At 48.2% G+C, this 20,179-nt stretch overlaps 1 protein-coding gene across 1 annotated transcript in view; it reads left to right on the top strand.

The window, feature by feature from the left end:
• Positions 1–20,179, top strand: part of rreb1a (ras responsive element binding protein 1a) — a 30,583-nt gene that overhangs the window by 7,116 nt on the left and 3,288 nt on the right. Inside the window, exons 2-18 of the mRNA XM_086066051.1 lie at positions 7,079–7,135; positions 10,909–11,013; positions 11,154–11,355; positions 12,091–12,166; positions 12,245–12,334; positions 12,417–12,580; positions 14,125–14,266; positions 14,327–14,505; positions 14,582–14,771; positions 14,850–15,104; positions 15,731–16,190; positions 16,495–17,956; positions 18,609–18,775; positions 19,190–19,384; positions 19,462–19,623; positions 19,803–19,901; positions 19,982–20,079. Of these exons, the coding sequence (XP_085922177.1) occupies positions 10,911–11,013; positions 11,154–11,355; positions 12,091–12,166; positions 12,245–12,334; positions 12,417–12,580; positions 14,125–14,266; positions 14,327–14,505; positions 14,582–14,771; positions 14,850–15,104; positions 15,731–16,190; positions 16,495–17,956; positions 18,609–18,775; positions 19,190–19,384; positions 19,462–19,623; positions 19,803–19,901; positions 19,982–20,079 (4,044 nt within the window). The 5' untranslated portion in view covers positions 7,079–7,135; positions 10,909–10,910. The remainder of the gene's footprint in view (positions 1–7,078; positions 7,136–10,908; positions 11,014–11,153; positions 11,356–12,090; positions 12,167–12,244; positions 12,335–12,416; positions 12,581–14,124; positions 14,267–14,326; positions 14,506–14,581; positions 14,772–14,849; positions 15,105–15,730; positions 16,191–16,494; positions 17,957–18,608; positions 18,776–19,189; positions 19,385–19,461; positions 19,624–19,802; positions 19,902–19,981; positions 20,080–20,179) is intronic.

Below are 20,179 nucleotides of genomic sequence, written 5' to 3'. Positions count from 1 at the left end.
AGGCGAGCCTGCGGCGCGTCAGGCATCCCGCGCAACAGGTCCGACCTCCACGCGGTGCCGCAACACGCCCGCGCCGGCGCAGGAAGTCGATCCGCTCGGCTCGGAGGAGCAGCAAAGCGTTAAAGCGCTGCTCAAGTAGCAGCCGGCCTCCACGCTCCTCCCCCGCCAGCCGCTGCTGACTAAACACTTTTGGCAGCTGGCTGCTGACGGATGAGGAGGAGGAGGAGGAGGAGGAGGAGACGGAGACGGAGACAGAGACAAGTGAGATGGCTACTTGATTCCAAGTGAAATTGTCCCAACAGCAACATCACCACATTTAAGTGCAACATTTTGCAGGGAGTTAGTTAGATTTAAATGTCAACAAAGTGAAACTTGACATGTTTCAAGTTACTATTTGCTAAGTAATATCAAGCATCAAATGATACTACTGTAGTGTTTCTAAACGTAGGTTCACTTTATTAGAGAGAGCGAGTATCGGCCCGTCCGACGGGCGCCGATATTCAACATTTTGACGAATATCGGCATTGGCCTTTTTGAAGAATCATACAGCTGGTGATAGATCCATTTAAAACTTCAATTTTTAAATTTTCAGCTCTCTTTATAAGAGATGTTGTTGACCCTGGGAACTCTCTGCACCTTCTGTTTTTGTTTGAAATTAATTCCAAGATAAGTAAAAAAAAAATTACATTTCAGATATTTTAATTTTTGAAAAACTTAATTACTGTAGACAATAAACAATAGTGAGCTATTTACTTATTTTTTTAACTTTTTAAGACATGCTGTTGATTCTGGGAGGTCCCTGAACTCGTTGACTACTATAAATGAAGGATATGACCAATCATGATACACAGCGTATCATGATTATCTATAAAAAAAACGAACTGTTGAACCGAACGGTTTTGACGGTTTTCAAAAAAACCCCAATATATTTGTATATGTGTCTGTATACATATATGGCACGTGACATACCTCTTCTTTACTGGACTGGCAAGATAGCATTGGGGCTAACAAGATTAAGGGTGCACGGAGGGGAGGGGCTTAATAGCAGCAGGGATAAAATGACAGCTTGCGCCCAATGCGGATCAATTTTACCATCAATTGATTGGGTATTTTGTGTGCGATTGCAACTCGTGTGTCACTTGTTGATTGTGTCGTTGTACTTAAGTAGCCTAATCCTTATTATACACGTTAATCTCACACACGTATGCAGGTGACATCACAGATTAACACACATACATACGCACACACACACACACACACGAGGAATGCATGCACATGCAGCCCCTCCCTCCACTGAAAAGGTACCATTGTTTGTTCTACAAACACAGGACACACCTTGTTACCATGGCAACCGCAGAGAGAGCCAGCATGCCCCCACACTTCACACACACACACTGATGCTTACAATTCCTACTTAGCAATCACTATATAAGAATGTGTTTATAGTGGATCTCGGTAGTTTCTAAAAAGCCCAATTGCAGTGATTGGAGAGTCGGGACTAACGACTGATGTTTCAGAAATATCCATCCTTCCCGATGCCCTATTTTTATCTGGTGGACTTTGTAATTGAGTCATCAGCAGAGGCGGTAGAGTAGCCACAAATTGTACTCAAGAGTACTGTTACTTTAGAAAAATGCAACTCCAGTTAAAGTGGGCAAAGTAGTAGTAAAATTTCAAATAATTCCTGAGGTTAAGCATAGGTAATTATGAGGACGATTATTTTCATAATAGTTTATTTTCAATTTATTGATGACTCGGATTAAAAAAACTTTTTTCATTTCTCAATTATCCAATTTTTTAAATTCCAATAAAGGTATCCCTTCCAACATAATACCTTTTTATATGACTATAAGTCAACAATGGTTCAAATCAAGTAAAAAAATTAACTACTCTTGACTTTTTGGTCTCAAAATCGGAAATCGGCCCAGATTTCCGATCACTACAAATTGACAGTGTAGAAGTGCAGTTTGCATTCCCATAACAGCCATCAGAGACTCAGCAAAGTAAAAGCAGAAGTTTGCAAATGTCTTCTTTCCAGACTGAAATTGTCAGGAAGTTAAACAATCTGCAAACGATGACTCGATTGATTGCCGCACTTCTCGGCCAGCGTGTGATGTATGTGATGCGGCACGTTGATATCGCGATGGCGACCGTCATCACGCACTCGTCTTGTGATGGCGCACACGTGCATTTGCTGACATCGCCTCTTCCACGCAAGTCATGTCACAAAGTCCGCCGGAATCGGACGTCTTCGTATGGTCCCCCTTGACCCCCATCCCCTTGACAACAAACTAACGACGCCTGCGTCATGTGACACCGCTGATTATTGACGTAAACATGTAACATGTTTCATCTCGCGCACTCTTCAGGTGTGCTCTTACTTGGAACTTATGTTCATATGTGTGTGTGTGTGTGGTGGCGTGAGAGGGATAAAGAGGGTCTTCGTGTGTGTGTGTGTGTGTGTGTGTGCGCGATAGTGAGAGTGGGTGTGGTCTTAGGTGTGTCTTGCTGTAGGCGCGACCATCAAACTCCATTCAACTTTTTGTCCAAATTACAATAAGCCTTCCTTGGGAAAGCCTCACTCACTCACACACACACAGAGGCAAACCTCAAGTGTGTGCGTGTGCGTGTGTTGCCTGGAGGCGCACACACAAAAGAGGCTTTCTCACTTAACTGAAACCTGGTCTGCGACCACGCCCCAACACACACGCACACACACACTGAGTCCAGTTGCAATGCGCCCAGTTTAAAATGGACGCATCCTCCTTGGTAACTTTTTTTCTTGCGGGTATCCTGGCTGGGTGCTGCCAGCAGCAGGGGATTGTGGGTAATGTAGTTGAGTGACTTGTTGGGACGGTAGAGGAGGGGGATGGAAAGAAGATGAAAACTCAGTCCACAAAGAGTCTCCCTGCCACTTCCTGCTTCCTCTCCAGACAGGAAGTAGAGGATGCGAGCGTGTTGTTTCAGCATCTCTGCGGCGCTGATAAGCAACGTCGTCACTCTGACTTTGTCGATGCTCACGTGTGTGTGTGTGCGTGCGTGTGTGTGTCTCGATGCCTTTTGCTCGATTGGGCATGTACCAGAGGCTGTCAAGTCAAAGCGACGGCTCTTTATGACACTGTAGGGGCGGGGCTAGCTGGGTGATTGACAAGTGTGTTGTCTTGTTGCGTAGTCCCCAACATTGCTAAAAAAAAGTTATGGCGATTGGCAAGATGGAGCGTGTGTTACTACGGAAATTTTCCACAGAAATCTCACTTGAAACGAATTTGAGATTCCTGGTATCAGTACTTGCCCATTCCCAATCTTAAGGTAAACAAGGTCTCAAAACGATAAATCACTATTTTAAGACATTTAATAAACTAATTAATTAGTTGTTGAGTTATTGCACTAGTACTTTATTAGGCAAAACTGTTTTGATGTTCAGCACCAAGGGAAAAGGCAAAGAAATAGTTATGGAAATAGTTTTGCATTTATTTAATTTTTTTGTATGTGTGGACTTTTTAGTCAGCCGCATTATTAAGATGACGTGAGTGAACGACAATCTTGACACACTGATCACTGCAAAGGGATTATTTTCCCCAACTGTCCGCTATATACACTTCCTAGTGTCGCGCTTGGCAATGAGTGAATCAGTGAATGATTCCCAGCATTGCCGCACACACACACAGACAGACACACACCCGCTTGCGGTGGCCCGATACGGGATGGGAGTGTAGCCGGTGTTGTGCGCCGCGATTGGCCGACAGCGTGGCCTTGTACTTTGGCCTCTCGCGGCCGCTGGCAGAAAGAAAAGAAGGCGAGCAAACAGCGAGAGGAAGTGAGGATGGAGAAGGAGGGAGGAAATCACACCGCACACGATGGAACTGAACCTAATGTCACATGACCAACACATCCTTCACATTTGTTGTTGTTAGTCAGCAAGTGTTAGCGCACCTTTTGTTTTTGCTTAGAAGGCCCAGCAGGAAGTGACATCACGGCGATGATTGACATGCTGAGTGACGGCGCCCCCTGCAGACTTATACGTCCGCGTGGATGTGCGCACACACGGCGATTGTGCTTGCGCATACGCAGGCGCCGTGTTTGTGGCAGCTGTTCAACATGAATGTGTGCCTTGTTGTGCAGCTGCGCTGTGTGTGTATTGATTCAAGAAGTCATGAAATGCAACGCTCTTATTGTGAAGTTTATTCTGTTTAAAAATAAAGCCTCGTATTGACGTAGGAGGTCAAATGATGCTGATAAACATGACGTTAAAGTGATGCAGGAGACACGCTAACATGTGTTAGCTTCTGTTAGTGCGTGTGAGATTCTGTTCATGAAATAGAAAGCTCTTTAGTTTTAATTAAATTGTTTTCATTTGGATGAAAAAGGTCAGGCATTGGAGGAGGAGACTTATGATGTTGGCAAACGTGATGGAGGGCACTTGTTAGCATCCCTTGGCATCTGTTAGCGTGCATTGAGGCTGTCCGCGGCACCTGTCTGCACGCGTGAGAGCAAGACAGCTGCTCAGCACGTTGATGTCCCCCCGAAGCCCCCACGGACGCCCCCTCTCGCTCAACCGTCGTGCCATGTGTGCAATGACAGAAGGCCGCACATTGGGCTCAAGTGTACACGTGTTGTCATCATACAGGAAGCGACACGTTGACCGCCTCTTGATGATGCTAACGATGACGTCACCGCGGGTCTTTAATGACCAACGTTTTCGGATGCCCTTTATCCCCCGGCCACTTAAAAAGTTGACTTTGTGCTTGTGGCACTGCTGGCAGGGAGAGATGCATTGTGGGTAAGTGTGCTCTCAGCAGGCAGGCAGCTTTTGTGGAATATGAGTCAAACAGCAAAATCCTCCTGTTTTTATCCATCTCGGGGCGGACATTTTGTCGCCTTCTGTCGACTGGAAATGACATCACAGTTGCACAGGGCTCAGATTCGATCACAGCTCAGCTTCGGACGACAGGTGAACTTTGATTTTGTTAGGTTTTGTTATGAAGTTGCTGATGGCGGGGCGTGTAGTGGCTATCAGCGTTGCCGCCGGTGATGCTGGTGCGTGCCTGGGTCTATCACAGGCAGAGGTGCTGTGGGCGTCACGTCAGCCAATCGGACGCAGCGTTGCTCAGGCGTCGCTCATCTGGTCCGACTGGATTCTTCTCGTCAATCGCATCCCGCCCAGTCGTGACTCGGCTCACGCTGGCAGCAGCAGATGATGATGATGATGATGATGATGATAATGAGGAAAGGTTAAAGGTCATGACTTCCTCTTTTGGAGCCAGTACTTTTGGGCTACAAAGACAAACAGGACAAACCCGATAAGCTTCCCTTTTTTCATCTTTTTGCTTCTCTCTTCCCTTCTTTCATCTTGCCTTTTTTCTTCTTTCTGCCATGCCCTCTTTTCTTTCCTTCTTTCATCATTTCTTTCTTTCTTTTTTCTACCTCTTTCCTGTTTCCACTTGTCTCTTTTTTCCTCTTCATCATCATTCCTTCTTCCTTTTTTCTTTCATTCTTACATTTACTTTTTCTTTCATTCCCCTTTCCATCTTCCTTCTTTGAACATTTTACTTATTATTTTCTCCTCATCTTTCCTTCTATCTCTCCTTTCTTCTTAACTCATTTCCTCCTGTTCTCTTTCCTCTCGGGTTTCCCGTCCCGTGGATGCGTGTGTGGCATGTCCGTGCTGGCCTCATGGATCCTAACAACATTCCTAACGTCATCCTGGTACTTCTTCCTTGTAGCATCATGTGACCTGCGAGCATCTGAACACTCAGCAGAGGAACTGTGGGGCCTCAGTGGGGCTTCGGGCGGCTTCGCTTGTCATCAGCAGACTTTTCCTTACAACAACATTATGAATGTTGTTTCCTTGCTTTTGGTTTTAGCATCACATGCGATCCAGAGGACGATTACAAGTTGGGGAGCAAGAAGAATACGTTCTTCTTTTGCTCTCGTAGTGCCGCTGCCACTGAGAATCAAGTTGAAACTTGTTGTCAGCAGCAGCTTCTCTTGCTCGCGGCTAGCCACTTAGGTGATGCTCAGGCTAAGTAAGCTTTCTCCAGCTAGCGGCTAGCCATTTAGCTAAGCGTGAGGGTCACCTTTCTCCAGCTAGCGTCTAGCCATTTAGCCTAGCGTGGGGGTAAACTTTCTCCAGCTAGCGGCTAGCCATTTAGCTTAGTGTGAGGGTCACCTTTCTCCAGCTCGTGGCTAGAAACTTAGCTTAGCGTGAGGGTCACCTATCTCAACTAGCGGCTAGCTACTTAGCTTAGCGTGAGGGTCACCTTTCTCCAGCTAGCGGCTAGCCACTTAGCTGAGCGTGAAGATGCCGCTCATGTTTTTTTTGTCCATCTTGACGCGCTGTAATTAGCCCGGCGCTAAGCTCTTAATCTTGCTCTCCTCCCCAAATCCATCCTCTCCCCTTGCCCTCATCCCTCCATCCTCCATCCCTCCATCCAGATTATCGTCTTTCCCTCCTCCAGTTGGTCGTCTTGACTCTGAATGTCTCCTATCAGCGTTGTTGTTGATGCGGCTCTCATTCATACCTACAATGCACTTGTGGACAACAAAGTTACCAATAAACAACTTTTAAGCTGTTTTGGTTAGCGTCTTTTAGTTCTGTACAGCAAAATGCCTGGCAATGCAGAAGGATTGACCGGGTTGTCATTGCATCGCACACAAGACACAGTCAGGATTTCATGAAAACAAAATGCAAAATACTGTAAATGTAGCCTACATTAAAAAAAACACACACATGCAACAAAAATGCAGCTAAAGTTTAGCATGAAGTCTTCCTGTTAAATACACATTAAAGCTGCTGCCCTCTCCTTCTGCAGGTTTAAAGGGCTTCCATTTTCCATGTGGGACTCACTAGCGCCCCAATATGCCCACAAGTGCAGTAGCTAGTGTAATTAATAAAGGCCTATGAAAACACGTGATAAAAAAAAAGCACAGTTGCACATCAGAGCCAAGCTGACATTTGTGGGGCTCTGATTTCATGTCTTCCTCTTTCTAGTGAAACTCCTTCAATGGTCATGCCATGGAGTTTTTATACCTGTGTGTGCGTGTTTTGTACTGACATATTTGTGTGTTCTTCTTGCAGTGTAAGCAGCGGTCGCAGACGGGCTTCCCAAAGAAGCAAGTGAGCGTTTCTTTGGAGGTAAATATTCTTAAAAAATATTGTTTCCCTCCCTCGCCTGCCACCATGCTCTCCCCCCCCCCCCCCCCCCACACACACCCCCCAACAGCACCCCACCCCTCTTGCCTTGCCCTTTGAGGTACATTGGAGTGGCTGGCTCCGGCCCCTCCCTTACGTAGATACATTTTTACTGTCTTCATCAGCTTGTTTGGCTCTACTTTCTTCCATTCATCGACTTGCATGCTAACCATTATTTTAATCATCGATTTATCTGTTGATTATTTTTGTGATTGTAATGAGGACAATTTGAAGTTCAACAATGGCTCTAAACGATTACTTGGTTATCTAAATATTTGTTGATTAATTTGATCATGGATTACTTGTTGATTAATCAATTAATACTTGCACCTCTACTTCAGACTTTGTTGCATCTCCATCACGGCTTTAAAACTTCCATCACGTGTGTGTGTGAAAGAGCTGTGCACAATGAGCGTAAAAAGTATCACTTCCTCTTTGTGGTGTAATAAATATATATAAGACAACAAAACAAGAAATAAAAGTTGCACATTATGACAAACGTGAGGAAAAATGTCAAAATAGTGTGCAGTAAAAGTGTGTTTAAAAAAAACAGTGTGCGAGTGCGTGTGTGTGTGTAGTGAAGGAATCTGTGTGCTGATTGGCTGACAGCTGGCAGACATTTTCCACACCGGTTGGTTTAGGACCGCACCCCCACCCCCACCCTTTGCACACACCCTCCCCCCACTGTGGTGCTGCCTAGTGAAGCTGACACACGTCTGATGATATCTCAACACTTTATCACACCAGTTCCAAACTCCACTATACACGCACACACACACACGCGCACGCACACACTAATGTGTATGATCGAAAACAAGATGGAGGCGGAGAGGGAGATGATGCAACAGGGAGGAGGAAAGGAGGAGTTGAGGAAGTTGACTAGGAGATGGCGCAAAAAGAAGACAAACGTGCAGTTTGCATTCTTACAAGTAGAGTGCGCGCGCGCATGTGTGTGTGTATGCGCGCGCGCGTGTGTGTGTCAAGAGAGTGTGAGTGTGGAGGATGGTGGCTGGCAGCTGAGTGTGAGGTGGAAGAAGCAAAACGATCTCCTGTGACTCCTCTTAGTGTCAACTTCCTGTTGCCAGGAGACACAAGCGCTTTCATACATGTCCTTGTCCTACGTTTACTCTTCTTATTACTTACTTACCCTTTTTTTTTTTTTTTTTACTTGACCATCCAGGACCGACTGTCAAATGTTCACAACATTTGCAGAAGTACTAAAGCAGACAAATAATAATAATACAACCCTGAATAAGCATAACAAATCTTTTTGCCACTTGTCATTTTGAGTTTTGTCTTGTTGATTTTCTGCAAAATTGTAGCATCACGCTTTTTAATTTTGAAAATATGGTCACTCTGCACAATATATTTTATCTTCTCTGTGGTGGGTCAAATTTACAAAACATTTTTATCTTAGCTTTACAAGGACTTTCAGTGAAATGGAATCAGTTTGTGCAGCACACTTGATGACCTTTCATGACAAATTAGTGTGCCGCCGCCGCCGCCAGACTTGGGTTGGAACTCACACATAGATTAACGATAAAGAAGCATCAAGTAAGCATACATTTCATAATGTACTTAGGCCCAGTTAGCATCACATGCTCATGCGGCTAACTTGTTGTTGATGGGGTGCCTGGCAACAGGAAGATGGGTCCAAGGTGTTCAGATCAGATGTGATGGAAAAGTTCAAGTTTGAGCGGAGTGAGGCCCATGCGGCCATTTCCAGGAATGTGCGCAGGAATGTGTGTGTGTGTATGTGTGTGCCATGTTGCGCACGATGAGGAGCAAGAAGAAGAAGAAGAAGAAGAAGAAGGAGGAGGACAACAGTTAAGCAGTCATAAATAGTCAACATATGGTCACCGGATCCTCCCCTCCCCCACGTCTGATGCTAAACTCAGACTGTTAGCCGACACCCGACATCACGCCTTCCAAAGACACGGCGGCTAATCTATACCCACTCATACTGTGACTACGTTACACGTTTTGCACTTAAAACAATCACATAGTTTAGCCTGTAGTCTGCTAGCTTAATGGTAATGCTAGCAAATAATGGGAAACGCTAACAGTAGCGCAAAAATAGCATCTATGTGGTGTTACGACCCTTAAAGTAACGGGACATTTGAACTTACACTGTGCAGCAACACAATAACAATAATAACAGTACTCAGACGCACATTTTCTTTATTTTGTGCGAAGAACGCTTAATATTAATGCTGCACTGATGAGCTGAGAGAAGTTAACACCCTAATAACCAGTATATTCACCTGTCTGTCTTATACTGCCCTCAGGTGGCAAAGTTGGGCTGTGCAGAAGGAGCTGCTTTCAATTGATGCAGTGTGACAAAAACTTTAGAATTTCATCTACTGCATGAAATGTCATTATTGTTTATGTTGTGTTTTTATAGAGTGCAGTATCAAATACACGACAATAATTTTTGTTTTTTTTGGGCGGGAGCTGGAACGGATGAACAATGACAGTGACTCGCAAATTCCGTGGCTTATCAAGCTGCTAAATGCTAACTAGCGTGATTGTACTCATGTGTTCTGACATGTCGATGACGATGGTGATGAACTCACCAAAATTGACTGTTGCGTAACGGCAGCTTTGTTAGTTTCACGTTTTTATGCTTTGCATCAAAGAACGTTGAGCTCGACTGTCAGTGGTTTTTTTTGCAGACCCGACCGACATCTCAAGTGCCTTAGCTGTATAACCGCTGGGGCATCCTCTTTCCTTTTAGCGCCTCTTCTTCCGCCTGACAAACATGTCTGCTCTCCCGCGTGCTCTCCATCCTTCTCCCCCTCTTCATCCTCCTCCTCCTCCTCTTGCAACCATCTGTTGCTGTTCGTTTTCAGCCGGCTGTAAAAACTGCTGCCTGAGCACTTCATCAGCCAATACTGACACTTTGGTGTGTGTGTGTGTCTGAAGATGAATGATGCTAATGTAAAAAACAATCTCGGGACGTGTGTGTGTGTGTGTGTGCACCTGTTACTGCCTTGTCATGACACAAACAGGTCAGTGGAAATGCAACACTGACACACACACACACACACACAGTGGCAGTTGTCAGCAGTCATCCTAAAATCACTCTTTCGCTCTCCTAAAACTAGTGAAAACTATGAATGAAAAGTAAAACAAATGCTTGTGCGCGTGTATGTGTAAGCTAAGCTTCTTAAATTGTTCAGTTTACCTAATGTGAACTCTTTGTGTTTTTTCTCTATACTTTTTTTTTTTGCGGGGGGAAAAAATCTCTCAAGCTTTCCAACTCATTTCTACATGGAATGCACGCGCACTCACACACACAAGCAGAGCTGGAAGAGGAAGTTGCCGACTCTGGAGAGCGTCTTCCTGTGGGGGAAGCTAAACAGGAAATGGTCATCATTTCTTCTCCTCTGCCTCCTCTTGTCGCCAAACTCCAAACTGTGTGTGTGTGTGTGCTTGCGTGTGTGTTTTGAGCCGACAGGTGTGCCGAGGGTCCGCTTGTAAAATGTCCCCTCTGATCGAGTAGGCTCGCAGCCAAGCATCCATCTGGTGGCCACTAAAACCTGTGACCTCTCCTCTAACCTGTTCATTGTGACCTTTCACATGACCTTTGTCCATGGCACAACTTTTTGTTTGAAGGTCATCAGCACTTGCATGGCTGGCAGAAAGCAGCTTTCACTGATGTCATGTGATGCTCATGTGACGCAAGTTTATTTACTTTGTGTGTGCTTGTGCAGACATGGAGAACACCACAGAGAAACAAGAAGGGGGGGGAGCCAACTCAGTGATGAATGGCGAAGAGGAGGAGCTAATGGAGGAGACGATACAGAATAACATCAAAAGTACGTTACGTAATGTGACTGTTGATTTGTTTACTTTGTCTTTTTTTGTCAGGGTGATTTTTAAAAAATTCAAAATCGCCATCTGTATTTGAAACGCTTCAATGTGTTTAACTGTCAATCAATGTGACCCCGCCCACCAGCCCCACATGAGAGCGCCAAGACAGAGGACGAGACCCCACAGAGCCTCCAGAATGGCGATCGAGGTGGCGGCGGTGGCGGAGGAGGAGGAGGAGACTTGTCCTCCATCAACGCCATGATGTCAGCAGTGATGTCAGCAGCAGGCAACATTAACGGCGAAGGAGGAGATGCAGGAAGTGATGTCACTCCAGGACCCTCACCAAGGTCAATACAAACGCAGTCATTCACTCATTTCCTTTATGGGGCTTCTGATTAACATTGCGTGTGTGAAATATGAATTAAAAAAGCAAAATCCACCCGATTTAGTCTAAACACCACATTCTGATCATTATTGAGTTTGTGGAATACGAGTTACGCATAAAAACCTACCAGATTTTATCCATCTCAGAGGACGGCCATTTTGCCACATGCTGTTGACTGAAAATGACATCATAGCGCCAGCTCAGGTAACGACCAATCACGGCTCACCTGTTTTCTGAAACTGAACCGTGATTGGCCATTGCCTGAGCCCTGAGCAACTGTGATGTCATTTTCAGTCGACAGCATGTGGCAAAATGACCGCCCCCTGAGATGGATAAAATCGGGTAGGTTTTTATGCGTAACTCGTATTCCATAAACTCAATAATGATCAGAATGTGACTAGACTAGTGGGGCTACATCCAACATATGATTGTAAAGAAAACATCAATAATGATGACCTAACGTTTGAAAACATTTGTAAAATAATGTTTTTCTTCAAAATTAATTTCAACTGAAGTGTACATAATACTTGATCCAAACATGTTTTGTCAGTTTGAACATTTGATTCAGTAATTCTTTGGCGTACCACTAGGGGAAGCCTGTGTTCCACCTTTTGAAAATCACCGCAGTCAATCATTTTCTTCCAAGTATTTGGTGATCTGCCAATTTTTGACCATGACTTATTTGTCCTTCTTCTAGCCCCTCCCCCAACAAAACACCCACGTCGTCGTCCGCCACGAGGGCACCGCCCAGCCGCAACGTACGACGCAGCCAGGTAAGCCCATGCCGTGCCGCCGTTTCGTACCTGAGCCCGCGGGCACCCGTTGACGTGTCGCTTTGTCTCCTCCGCCAGGACGCCAAAGACGACCATGCCACCCACGTGTGCCCGCTTTGCGACAAGAGCTGCCAGTCGCAGCATCAGCTCACCATGCACATCAGACAGGTACGTGCTTCCTCTTTCGTAGCCGACAGCTACGAGCTCGTGGGCTTCCGACGCCATCCTCACCGGCACGTTTCGGTTTTAGCACAACGCGGACGCGGGTGCGACGGACCACTCGTGCAGCATTTGCGGCAAATGTTTGAGCTCGGCGTCGTCATTGGATCGCCACATGCTGGTGCACAGCGGCGAAAGGCCCTACAAGTGCAGCGTGTGCTTACAGACCTTCACCACCAACGGCAACATGCACAGGTACGCACGCAATGCGCAATGGTGACAGGAAGTGGCCATTAACCCATCCTCCAGTCCGCCATAGTGGAGGAACAACTTCACTGCTGTGAATGTGTGTATTCAGGAAGTTCGACTTTAAGCCATCCTCCCCCATCTCACTCCCACACACACAGCAACGCCCATCATTTATCAGTCAAGACCAGCCTTAAACACATCCCTGCAGCAATGTTTGTGCGCGTGTGAGTGAGATGGCAGGGGGGGGATGGTAGCATCTTGAACATGTGTTTGACAAAGTTTGAGGTGCGTGAAACCAATCGCAGCCGGCAAACTTAAACAATTTAAATAATAAATGTAACATTAACATATTGAATTGGCTCCCTAAAAACAAGATGAAGCGAATGAGGGTGTTAGCATCCAAGCGATAGTAAACTTTTTGCCCATCAGAGGGCGCTGAAGACTGTTGATGAGGAACTTTAATTCATCTTTGGTCAACTTCCATTTTTCTGCCTCAGCAAAGGAAGTTGTTCATCTGTACGTTGAACTTGGAAATGATTTGTGTGTGTGTTTACTACGAGCCACACACACACGAGCGCACGCACAGAGCTGAGTCGGCATGCTCCCCGTCCTCCGATTGGTGGATGGAGTGCTGCGAGTTTTGGGGCCGTGTTCTCCTCCTCTTTCCGTCCTCTCACCTGATTGGTGGATAAAGTTCTTCCTGTCAGTTGCTGTCAGGACCTCTTAAGGGCGTCCAGCCTGCTGCCTGCCTCTATTAATAGCGCTCTACTTTTTATGCTGCCTTTTTTCCTCTTTCCTTTCCTTCTTCATCCTATCTTCAACTTTTTGTGATTCCCAGCTTTTGTTTCGTGAAGCGTATATTTGGCATTAGAAAACTCTCACAGCACACCATCAAACGAAAGTGTCACTAAAAGAATATCTACACAATGTCATCTTGTTTCAATTTGCTGAGTGTGAGATTGGAGTTTTGCTTTGTGTTGTATTTGTATGGCTGGCAAGAGGTGGATGCACAACTTCATTCTGCCATCTAGTGGAAGAGAAAATAATTGTTCTGCTTTGTCAGGAGCAAGTGGAGCAAGTCATGTACAGGTGTCAAACTGGGAGCCCGGCGGCCAGATGTGGCCCGTCATATCATTTATGGGGCCCGCTCAGCCTTTTGCGTAAATGCCTTCACTTTTTTTTTACTTAATTTTTATATTATTTTAACAATTACCTTCTTTCTTTTTTTTACTTATTTTTTATTTTATTTTAACAATTACCTTCACTTTTAATGATGTTGAGATATATTGCATATTTTTGTTTCCAACCCCATTTAAAAATAAATAAATAAATTCAATTGTAGATTAACACTTTTTTTTCTGATTCCAAAATTTTGTCATCAAATTTTTTTCCATAGTATATACAGCTTTGAAACAAATGAAGAGACAAACAGCACAAGAATGACTCTGGAGTGAATTTGGATCATTTCCTGCAGCACTCCTGATAACCTGGTTGGAATCGTTTCCCTAAGCAACTCGTGAAGTAACTCGAGCGCGTGTCCCCGTGTGCAGACACATGAAGATTCACGAGAAGGACCCCGCCAGCGGCCTCCTGCCCATCAGCCCGCCCTCGCCCAACAAGCGCCGCCGTCCGTCCGTCAAGCGCCGCCAAGGCCAGGAAGATGAGGGTGACGAGGAGCCGCCCACCAAGAAGGTGAGCGCGTCCCGCCTGTCCGTCAAGTAGCGCACGTGGCTAAATGATGATATCATGCAGGCGACGGAGGACTCGGCCTCGGAGGAGCTGGCAGCACCGCCGTCGATGGCAAACGCGACAGTGGGTGGCGTGCGGGCCGGGGACGAGCGTGCGCTTCCTTGCCCCATCTGCTTCAAGATGTGCAGCGGGAGACTCGAGCTGGACGCGCACATGGACACGCACCCCGACACCACGCTCAGGTACACGTGCGCACACATACACATTGACGCACACACAGCCTGCTCTGTGGTGTAAAAGTTGAGTGTTTTGCCACAGGTGCGACTTGTGCCGTCTTTCGTTCCGCACCCACCGCGGCCTGTTGCGTCACAACGCGGGCGTCCACAAGCTCCTCCCCCAAGACCCCAGCGGGCGACCGTTCATCCAGACCAATCCGTCCATCCCGGCCGGGTTCAACGACCTCGCCTTCATGGACTTCTCCTGCAAGAAGTTTGCTCACGTGGCGCAGGTCAGTTCCGCCGGCCACCATCTTCCCGTGCGCGTTCGCAGACTGAGCCGTGTCTGGTGTGTGCGCTTGCGCCTTCAGGTGTGGTGCGAGACCAACCTCCGGCGCTGTATCAGCAACTTTCACCGCTTCGTGTGCGAATGCTGCGACAAGGCCTTCCCGCTGCGCTCCGCGCTGGAGCTCCACAAGAACACCGCCCACTCGGACGTCCCGGACCAGGAAGCGGCCGGCGCCGCTCAAAATGGCGTCCGGGAGGCTCGGGATGGCGCAGAGGACGTCCCGCTATCGCCGCAGTCTCACTTCATGGAGGCGCTGGGGCTATCGCACATTTCCAAGGTAGCTCCCCTTGACGGTCTCCGTGTCTTCAAATTCTTTCCGTTTTTCAAATTTTTTCTTTCCTTCTCTTTTCTTTTTTTTTTTCAGTTCTCTTCTATTAAACATTTGGATTCTTTCCAGTTGCTTGTCATTGGGGTTGCGCTGTAGAAGCTTAACAAAACCCTACAATCCCCACAACACTCGAATTATCATTTAAAACTCATATGACAACATCAGCCTTCAAAATGGATCCAATTTGAATGAGGCAAAGTTTGCCTTGCGATTATTGGCTGATTCTTTGATTGAGCACTCGGGCTATTATGCGCGTCACTTTTTTTCTCCTTTTAGTAGGGCCCACCTGACCCATACGGATTTTTCGGAGGCTAAAGCTGATTTCCATAGCTGATTAATTTCAAACATAAATGCTTCTAGCAGTAAAGATGTGAATTACTGGAAGAACATTTGACTCTTTTACATCCCTTTGCCCATTAATATTTGTTGAACTTTACAACGGAGAGAAAAAATCAACAAAAATGGAAAATGGTCACAGAACGACTACAAAAACACAACATGACATGCGCTACTGTAGTTTAGCAGGTGACTGACCACTTCCTGTGTGTAACGTCGGGTTTGCCCTCCTCCCTCAGGTGAAGCGCACCCCCACGGAGGACGAGATCCACCAGGCGCACCTGGACAGCATCAAGGTGATCCACGTGGAGTCCCTGAGCTGCAGCCTGCCCCAGGAGCCCGCCTTCTTGACGGGAGGTCAGACAGTGGGCGTGGGCGTGGGCGTGGGCGTGGGCGTGGGCGTGGGCGGGCTGACGGCGCTGAGCCTTCCCCTGCTGGAGCAGTCGGTCGCCGCCGCGTCCACACTGCAGAGCCTATCTCAGCGGGACGCCCTCAGTCTGCTGTCCCTGCAGCCCTTCCAGGCGGGCTTCCTCCTGCAGCCCGACGGCGCCGCCGCCACCACTGCCGCCGTCAAACCGGGCGAGGCGGGCGGCGTGGTGGAGCTGGCCGATATCCAGCAGATCCTCAAAGTGGCCTCCGCCGCGCCCAATCAGATGGGACTGGCCCTGGCCAAAGGGGCGGGCTTCGCTGCGGGCCAAGGTGGGTGCCCACGCATTTTTCCTCCAAATCAATTTTTAGGAAAGCCAAAGAAAAAGCGCGGTTGTTGAATCTTGAACATTGCGTTATCGTCAAAGACAGCACCCCCTCTCCTTTACTTTTGTGCATCATGAAAGGATTATTTCATGTTATCCCTCTAATCTGAAATCTAAAGCTTTTTTTCCCACGGTTTTTTTCTTTTTCTTTTTTCTTTATATAAAAATCCACTTGTCCAGAACTCCTTAGTAGATGTTCAGGCGATTTGCGTAACATTGACTCTTTTTTTTTTTTTTTTTTTCTTACGCAGGTCAAGCCCAGAACCAAAAGGCCATGCCGACCCTGAAACCCAAGCCTCCCGTCACGCCTCGCTCCAGCCTGACGGCGAGTACGCCGCCACCGCTGCAGAGCTCCCAGCGGGCGTCGTTGGGCTGCATCAGTCCCAGCCTGCCGCCGCCTGCACCCGCCCTCTTCAAGACGCCCTCGTCATCCTCGCCGCCGGCCGCCGCCACCGCCGCACATGAAGAGACGGGGCTCGCTGGGAAGAAAGCGGCGGGCAAAGCGGTGGGCACTGTTGACGCCGGCTCGGCCAAAGGCTCCTTCCCGTGCCGCTTCTGCGACCAGGTTTTCTCCTTCTCGGGCGTCCTGCAGGCTCACATGCGCTTCCACTTGGGTATTCTGCCACACCAGTGCAACATCTGTGACTACGTGGCGCCAGACAAGGCCACGCTCATACGCCATCTGCGCACCCACAGTGGTGAACGGCCCTACATCTGTCGCGTCTGCCATTACCCCTTCACCGTCAAAGCCAACTGCGAGCGCCACCTCCGCAAAAAACACGGCAAGACGTCCAGGAAGGACATTGAGAAAAACATCAAGTGCGTCTTCTCCGCCTCGTCCAACAACCTGAGCGGTGCCGTCCCAGCCCTCTCGAGCGACACTGAGACGGGATGTGGTGGCGTGGTCGACGCCATGTGCCGCTTCTGCGGCGAGGACCTGAAGACATACCGAGCCTTGCAGATCCACCTGCGCACGCACAACGGCTGCCAGAGGAAACCTTTCGAGTGTCGCTGCTGCGGCGCCGCCTTCCTGGCCAAGCGCAACTGCATCCACCATCTTCTCAAGCAGCACCCCGAGGTCCAGGAACGCGAAATCGAGGAGCACATCGCCACCATGCGGCCTGCCGGTGTAGCCGCGGCACTCTCCGACGGGCTTAACCCGGTCAAGATTGAGGACGTGAGCGCCTATCAGCAAGATCTCGACCAGCCTCTGGACTTCTCGGCCAAAGGGCGCAGTGCTCACGCGCCAACCCTGGCTGTCAAAGTGGAGAACGCATCCCCCACGCTGGACTGCCCCTCCCTGGACCCGCCCCTTGACCAGCCTATGGACCTGTCCGTCCCCAGCAAACGACTTCGGCTGGATACGACTGAGCGGCCCCAAATCAAGACGGAGCAAATAGGGGGCGTTGCGGCCGACGAAGACAAGACTGCAGCCGCCTCGCATCTGGGGGGCTACCGCTTCTCCCCCGGCTCCACCCCTCCCCCTGCACCCCTGCCCCGCCCGCAGCGCCTCAAGCCCCTCCTCCCCAAGCCCGCCTCCATCAAGGAGCTCCCCCCTCTGGCATCGATCGCTCAGATCATCCACTCGGTATCGGCCGCTCCCGACCTGCTGAAGAGGGAGGCGGAGGCCAAACCGCAGCCGGCGTCTGAGTTGCCTACGGACCTGCCGGGCAGCGCCGCCCTCCTGGAGATGCCGGGCGACGAAAGTGCCAGGTGGGTATTTTTTTTCCATTCCCGTTGCATTTCCATAGCGTCGTTTGACAGTAGGAAGCCTGTTTGATTGTGACGCGCTGAGCAAGGGTTTACCCACGTGGCTTTGGAAGGTTTACTTTGGTCCAATGAAAGCAAGGTTGAACGTTGTGGCCTTAGTTCCAAAAAGTCCAAGACTCCTCGGTGGTGGGAGCATCATGAACATGGGTCAGTACTGGGGCCTCAGATCAGGGGGAGGATCAGTTCGGAATGCTAGTCTAGCACAAAGCGTTTGATCTTCTGCTAGGAAGCAATGGAAAATGTCAGGAAAAGCCTACTGGAACATCTGAACTCGATTTGATTAGAATTTGATTGGTTTGGAGGGTGTGCATACTTGTCAATCACTTTCCCTTTTTCAATTCAATGGAGGTATGCAGGTTAAAAGTCACATCACTAATGACCAAAGGTTTAGAAATAGTTGCTCTTGCTCTCATTTTGTCATATCACAAATAACTGCCATTTAAACTATCCTCTGTCTAGAGACATGGGATGGAATAACATACAGTATTTTGCCGCGTTGCTGTTGTTGTCAACGTAGTAGCAGTGTTGTTGTCTCCAGTGGAATCGAGTTGCCCCTTTGCGCTAACGCGTTCCTGCGGCGGTTGTGCTTGCGCAGGAAGCGGAACCGCAAGAGGACGGGCAAGGAGGCCAGCGTGCTCGACGTGGACTTGGAGTCCAGCGGCGAGTTGGCCAGCGTGGAGAAGATGCTTGCCAACACCGACGCCAACAAGTTCACCAATTTCCTGCAGACCGGCGCCAACCACCTCACGCCCAAGACTGGAGGTCAATGTTCACACACAAAAAATAACAGAAAATTTATTTTTTTGCACTTTGCTAATGACAAATGCAGACACAAACATTATTGAAAATACATTTTGATCGGGTTTTTTTCTCCAAACATTTTTTCCTTGCATTCATTTGCATACATTTCCACAAAAAGACATTTGAAGTTCATAAGCTGCTAAAAAATGAATACACCAAATTCGCTTGAGTTATTGCATAAAATGGATAAAGGATGATGACGCACCATTATTTTATTTTGGACGATGACAGAGAATATTTAGGGTTGAGTTGTTGAAATTGAGACAATCAGGACAATTTGAAATCAAGTCTAAATGATGAATGGATCATCAACATGGGTTGTTGATTAGTTGTGACAGAATCATCGTTGAGACCCTGTGACATTTGCGTGCGCAGACGGCGAGCGAGCGGGCGGAGGCGTGGACAAGGAGGTGGGGCGGCGAGAGGAAGCCAAGACGACGCAGTTGCTTCCTCAGTCCAAAGGCAAGAAGAATGCCTACTCTAACTCTGTGCAGAAGATGACGTGTCCCTTCTGCCCTCGCGTCTTCCCGTGGGCCAGCTCGCTCCAGAGGCACATGCTCACGCACACCGGTTAGTCGTCGCACGTTGCCGGCCAATTTCGCCGCCGCTGCCGCCACTGACGCCGCCGTGTGTCCCTCCTTGCGCAGGCCAGAAGCCGTTCCCGTGCCCGCGCTGCGACGCATTCTTCTCCACCAAATCCAACTGTGAGCGCCACCTGCTGAGGAAGCACGGCGTCACCAACCGCACGCTGAGGCGCAACGGCGTCTTCACCAAGAAAGAAAGTGATGACGGCTCGCAAGAAAGTGGCGGTAAGGACACAAATGATGGGACATGTCCACCATTGAGGACATCCAGTACATGCCCGACCCTTGATTTATTCAGTGCTTTCAAAGTTAAAGCTTTAACTGTAAAGCTCTAACTCTAAAGCATTAAAGCTATGTCAGCACTCATTTCATTTTTTTTTGGGGGGGGGTAACACTTCCATTAGAGAGCCAGTCTGACAACGAGCAGCTGGTCAATGATTTGTCACCAGAGCAGAAAGGGGAGGAGCCCATGACGCCCAGCCCCGCTCACAAGGACAGCCCAGGTGAGTCCCATGCACGCGTATGCTAGTTAAGGATGCTGATGACATCGCCATCATCATAAATATGTGTGATGTGTGCGCAGCGGGTTCGAGTCCTGCAGAAGATTCTGAGCTTGCACACCAGCAGGGGGCAGCAGATACCTCGATTGACGATTCCAAGGAAGCTTCGCCCAGCGCCAAGGTAACAACCTGGCACATGCTTGGACCAAGTTGGCTCCAAGAGCACAAAAGATGATTTTATTGTCATATGTCAATGCATTGATGGATGGATGACATCATCA

This window comes from Leptonotus elevatus, chromosome 21 (assembly GCF_054856555.1).
Source record: "Leptonotus elevatus isolate MCC_2025b chromosome 21, RoL_Lele_1.0, whole genome shotgun sequence".
NCBI classification, from domain to species: Eukaryota; Metazoa; Chordata; class Actinopteri; order Syngnathiformes; family Syngnathidae; genus Leptonotus; species Leptonotus elevatus.
The sequence above is the reverse complement of the archived record's forward strand: the minus strand, read 5'-3'. Positions and strand labels throughout refer to the sequence as shown.